This window comes from Pyrgilauda ruficollis, unplaced genomic scaffold, assembly GCF_017590135.1.
Source record: "Pyrgilauda ruficollis isolate IOZ18807 unplaced genomic scaffold, ASM1759013v1 scaffold22, whole genome shotgun sequence".
NCBI classification, from domain to species: Eukaryota; Metazoa; Chordata; class Aves; order Passeriformes; family Passeridae; genus Pyrgilauda; species Pyrgilauda ruficollis.
This window is the reverse complement of record NW_024521428.1, coordinates 7,857,201-7,863,200: the sequence shown is the minus strand read 5'-3', so window position 1 is coordinate 7,863,200 and position 6,000 is coordinate 7,857,201. Positions and strand designations below refer to the sequence as shown.

At 41.4% G+C, this 6,000-nt stretch overlaps 1 protein-coding gene across 1 annotated transcript; it reads right to left on the bottom strand.

Annotated features, from left to right (window-relative positions):
• Window positions 1-1,599: 1,599 nt before the first annotated feature.
• LOC121354077 (acetylserotonin O-methyltransferase-like) lies at window positions 1,600-5,622 on the bottom strand. The gene is made up of 6 exons (XM_041468423.1): window positions 5,609-5,622; window positions 5,423-5,491; window positions 4,781-4,899; window positions 3,870-4,010; window positions 2,551-2,673; window positions 1,600-1,924 (listed from the first exon to the last, which is right to left on the bottom strand). The coding sequence occupies exons 1-6, from the start codon at window positions 5,620-5,622 to the stop codon at window positions 1,710-1,712; spliced, it is 681 nt and encodes a 226-aa protein (XP_041324357.1). The 3' UTR covers window positions 1,600-1,709.
• Between the last annotated feature and the right edge of the window lie 378 nt (window positions 5,623-6,000).

Genomic DNA, 6,000 nt, shown 5'->3' with positions numbered 1-6,000 from the left:
CAGTGGGGCTGTTGTCTTTCTAAGGAAGGGTTCCTTAAGATGGCAACTTTCCTTGCTTTTCCTGCGGTCTGCTGTTTCCTGTAACTCCCAGGCCATCAGGCCAAGGCCCTGCTGGAAGTTTTGTCCTCCCAGACAGAGCAGCCTGGGGAGCAGCTGACTTCACTCAGCCCAGCCAAGCACAGCCAGCCTCAGCTGTTTCCTGCTGTTTCCTGCCCCGGGCATTCTTCAGCTCTGGGCTGATTCCCTCCAGCTGTGGCCAGCTTTCATTCATCATGCCTAAGCCATACTGGAGCTAGAAAATGTATCTCAGTCTATACGGTGAAAAACTCTGTGGAAGGGGGAAAGAACTCCATTGGCAGAGCCATCTGCTTCAAACAGAAAACCTCCCACTACAGCACCATGAGAGGGCATGAACTTGGGAACAGCTTTCATTACCCAAAACATGAGTAACTTGGAAACCTCCACCTTCATTCCTTTCTTCTGGCACAAGCTTTTTAAAAATTAACATATTCAAGAACAAGCGAAAAATAAGGACAAGAGACCTTATATATAGCAAGGTGTCATCAGAAATGTCTGTTGGAATATGGAAACTATAGAACAAACAGGGTTTTAATTTACCTGCATGTAGCAAAGCACTTGTTTCAGGTTCTCTTCACAGTGTTTGTTATTTAGAAGAAAAAAAGGAAAAAAAACAACTCCCCAAAACCCAACATTCCAATCATGCAAGTTTTCCCATCATGTCTCTGTAATTGCAATGTTATTAAAGCCTTGTGTCTCCTGTGTGTACTGAGGCTACTTTCTCCCTGTCATTCTCCTACAGTCATATGAGTGAGAGGCTCCTGTAGATGGGCACTGAGTAAATTATATCAAGCTCCTCTAGTATCCAGCTTTATGAGCAAATGCAATTACTGTTCTAGAAAAAAACTGCAGAGTGCCTTCTCCAAATGTTTCTCACTTCAGTAATGTATTATTCTGCTTCCAAGAACTGCATGGATAATGGCAGACTGTGTTTGATCAAATGATTTAAAGGAATAGCAGGAGGCATGCAGTAAGGACAACCCAAGTACATAACAGAATGACTTGGCTGCATCTTCTTCCTACTTGTCTTGTAATAAGAATCCCTGGGCTTCAACTAGTCACTAAAGTACAACACTTTTTCATAATTTAAATCAAAGTCTAGAGGAAATAAAATATTAATATATTTTTTCATTCAAAACTCCCCAAGGCTCAGACAGGGTTTCTCCTGGAACTCTGAAAAGACCATAAGGAGACATAATTTGGTCTGATTTTATTATATCAATATTTCAGGAATAAAAATGCAGGCACAAAAGCTCAATACAGGGATTAGTTTTATTTTGCAGGAACTCAAGTACAAATTCAGCTTTGCTTTTGTCAGATACAGTGTGAAAAATCAGAGAGACAGATACAAGCTGAAGCAGACACATTACACATTTCTTCTGTGGATTGTTTCTTGTGGAACAGGTGCTGATGTCTTTCTTTTCCTCCCAGATCCAAAGTCAAGCCAAGCCAGGCTTCCAGATTTGTAATACATGCATGTTGAAGATCATTATTAGTGAGTCTTTTGACAATGTATCAGCTTACAAAAAAGTTGGCAGCCTTAACTAAAAGCTAAGCTGATCATTGCCCACTAAGAAGAAAATAGCACATTTCTCAACCTTTTCTGTTTTGTTACATACATAAAACACGTACTACTGTTTCCTTCCTAACATAGCATCATAGAGTTTTCCAGTCCTCTTTACTTGAATCACTCCAAAGCCAGCTGCCTCCAGGAGCTTGCTGTACTCTGCTGCTGTTCGCTCTTTCCCTTCTGTCTGGACCAACATATTCATTGAATATAGCTGGGTTTCTACAGGCCCACTTTTATCTTCATTCAGAAGGGATTCAACCAGCAGTACTCCACCACCTGACAGAGAGAAGAGAAAGAAAACACACCCTGAGCAGTGAAAAGCTGAGCTATTTTTGAGCTTTTACTAGGACAGATCCGAAACTTACTTTCAGGAAGAAGCAGTCTCTACATTAAGTCACATTTTAGCATCACAGAAGACAATGAAAGAACCAAAGCACCAGAGGATGTCTTTGCTGTGTTGGTATTGACATCCCAGAGCTGAAGGGGGTGCTATGGCTGGGACAGAAATTTCCCATTTTCCCCATCTGAAATTTACAGGAACTTAGTGATTTTGCTTTGTAGGCAGTGCTTTTGAAACTCTGAGGCTTCATTGTGACGCTTAATGGGATTTTTTGCTGTCATGTATACACCCATATAAACAATACCCAAAATTCTCAATCCTTACACTTGAGTCCTTGAAAGAGGAACCCCTGCAGAAGAGACAAAAACTGGAAGCCAGACAAAGAGATCCTAGACCGGGTGCTGTTTGTCTTAGCTGCACGTGGCTGTCTTAGGGAAAGCAAATGACTAAGCCCAGGAACTCCTGCACTGAAACTCTGTCATCCAAACTGAGCATCAAGACTGGTGTGCTTCTGCTTGCTGATAGGTAAGAGTCTCTCTGCTCTTCAAGAGGTCACACCTACCAGGTTTGCAAGCTTTGTAGACTTTTGCCAGCAGTTGTTTGCATTTGTCATCATCCCAATCATGCAGTATCTTGGATAAAATATAGAGTTCAGCTTCAGGTATTGAATCATTAAAGAAGTCTCCTGTAAAGCAAGAATACATGCATTATACAAATCCCCATAACACTGAGAGCTGAGTTACACAAATATTTTCAGTTCTGCTTAATTCCAGACTTGCAATGTCCTTCAGACATATCAGACAGCAATGGAGGTACCAGGTGAAAGTCCTCTGTTGCACTGCATAGCGAATTTTGCTCTTGATCAGTCTCAAGAAGATCTGAAACATTTAAAGGCAATAACTCATCCTGAAATAGACTGATGCATAGGAAAGCATTTCAGTTTTGGTTTTCTCCAATGAAAGAAATTCAAATTCATACTGCACTAAGGACATAAGTTCACACAGTTCCTGTCATGAGAAAGAAGGAAAGAATCTTGCCTTCTCTAAGAAAGTTTTCAAAGATCTTTGGTAATCACAGAATTGCTTCATAAATCTGTAGATAAAAATACACATCTCTCACCTCCTAGCCCTAGCTTTGTTATTCCTTTTGTTTAGCACCTGCTGTACTGCATTCAGATTTTTTTCTCAGCATTTTACTTTGTCATTTCTTCTCCCATTTTGTTGCATCTTTGTTTTTTTACACTCCCTTCCCTCCTCAAGGCTCCTTTTCTCTCTCTCATCTTTGAGCAATTTTAAGCACTTCCAGCACTTTGAAGACTTTTGTAAACATTAAAAATGAGATCTCCCTATAGTAATTTTTCACATACATACATACATAGTACAAAGACTATGCAGGATCAGTGGTCTGGGCAAGAGGCATAGGAGCTAGCTCATCTACTTTCATGCTCTAAAATATCTTAGGACTTGAAGATCAATCAGTTTTGACTAGAGAAGGAAAAACCCTTGTTCAGAGCAGACCTGGCATCCCTCACATCTGCCAGGAGGTTTGCATAGGAGAAAAGGGGAGTGTTAGGAAAATTTAAAACAAAGCATAGCAGATTTCAAAATTGCACGATGCTGGGTTTTTTGCTAATGTACCCTTGCTCTTAAGAAATGAAATAGTTCTCTTCAGGAATTAATGTTGCTGAATAACTGAGTTGTGTCTCTGACAGCTGCTGGTGGACAGCTGGGACAGCTGCAGAGCTGGGCTGGGGAGGCTGCAGCCTGAGACACTGTCCCAATAAGGGGCAGCTGGGGACCTGAGCCTCCAGGATGACACCTCTGAGCTGAGCCAGGGCTCTGGAGCAACAGCTGGGACAACACCACTACTGCCCACACCTACCTTCGTGGAAAGTGATCTGACGCTCCTCAGGGGAAACAAACTGTTCTTTGGCCACCTGCACAACTTTGGGCAGGTCATAAATTGTGACGGTAGAATTTGGATATAAAGAAACACACTCTTGGGCCAAAGCTCCTCCACCTCCTTTGGGGACAGTAAAAGAAGGTCAGTAGTGACACAAACCCAACCTGTTCAGTGACACCCCCATGAAAGTAAACACGCAACGGTGCATTCAGCCTCATGGAAGCTGGCAAAGTACATTTGCACCTCTTGAAACACCCCTTCCTATGTGTTGCTGGGAGGGAAGAAGAGGGACAGGAGAAGTCACCATGTGTTCTGCAGGGAGATCTGAGGCCTGCAGCACCCAGACATGTAGGGTCAGCCCCTGCCATTACCAGTCTTACACTCCCTCCTAGCCAGACCAGCTGCAGGTGCTGGAAGGTGAAAAATGAAAAACAGTCACTAAACCACGCTCTGGGGAAGAAGTGAGGGAGGCCAGGAGGGAGCCCGCCTCGTCCTGTGAATCCTGGCAGCACTCAGCCGTGCTGGGACAGCAGGGTGCTGCAGGATAAGAGGCTGCAGGCACTACCTCAACAACAGTGACTGAAGGGGAAGAAGGAAAGAATCTAGCATTGGAAGAATGCATCAAGCAAGGCATGAAAAATGCTAAAGCTGCCACAATCACAAGGGGATGAGTAACTGCTTACACAAATCAGATGGTAGAGAAAAACATTCAGCTTCCTATCACTCTCACATTTCTGTTTTTAATCCAACCAAATCAGTAAAATTCTCCTTATATTGCTATGTCCTACTTTCCATTGTTTGTCCATCATTTAACATAGGAGTTGTTTTCCCCTGCAGAGCTTATAAAAGACAGTTCAGAGGCTTGTTAAAGAAGATCTTCTGACACTCACCTCCCAGGTCATAGATCTGCGTGAAAGGGGAAAGGTCAAATGCAGCAAGAACATCTCTGCCACATATACTCCATACTGAGTTCTGGCCAGCCATGAATTTTAACATTTCTTCATCTGATCTAGCAATGCAAACAGAGACAGCACAGAGAGAGGGTTCCTTACCACATCCTCAGAGATTCCTATAATATAACTGCTGCTACAGATTTTAGCTTAAAAAAAAAATCTCTGGTTTTATTGACACAGAATATGTCCTCTTTGCATATAAACATACCTTGAATATTACTGTATCAGGAGTGTACAGCTATGAAATCATGCATTTAAATAGGGAATTAAGACTAGTGAAATCTAATAGTGTATTATGCTGTTCATTCTCAGAATTTCCAAGGGACTTTTTTTCCCTTCAACTACCATTGCCTCTGTCAGAGATCTGTGACATTTTTCAGATTAGGAAAATATATACTTCTATTCAAAATATCAGACAGTGTCCCAGTAATTGATATTGTTGGGGAATAAAAATATTGCATGATGCTGATGACAGCAATTCTCACATCATCATATTTAATTGTCCTCAGCCATAATTAAACACATTAGTTTTATCCACAACAAGAAGAAAAAAATTTCTATAAATATTCTAATGATTACCTGTACATTGCTCCAAAAGGGTCTTTAGATGAAACACCAAAAGCTCTTTCATATTGGTTTCTTCCTTCTCTAAAATAGCAATTGAAAAAGCCTATGAGAGTGCTGATATATTTCTCAACCTCTCACAAGAATGACTGGTTCTTTTCAAGGTCAGGGTGGGATGGCACTTTGAGCAATCTGATCTACTGAGTGGCATCCATGTTAGGAAGGTTGGAACTAGATGATCTTCAGAGTCTCTTCCAAACTGCAGAGTGCCTTCTCCAAATGTTTCTCACTTCAGTAATGTATTATTCTGCTTACAAGAACTGCATGGGTAATGGCAGACTGTGTTTGATCAAATGATTTAAAGGAATAGCAGGAGGCATGCAGTAAGGACAACCCAAGTACATAACAGAATGACTTGGCTGCATCTTCTTCCTACTTGTCTTGTAATAAGAATCCCTGGGCTTCAACTAGTCACTAAAGTACAACACTTTTTCATAATTTAAATCAAAGTCTAGAGGAAATAAAATATTAATATATTTTTTCATTCAAAACTCCCCAAGGCTCAGACAGGGTTTCTCCTGGAACTCTGAAAA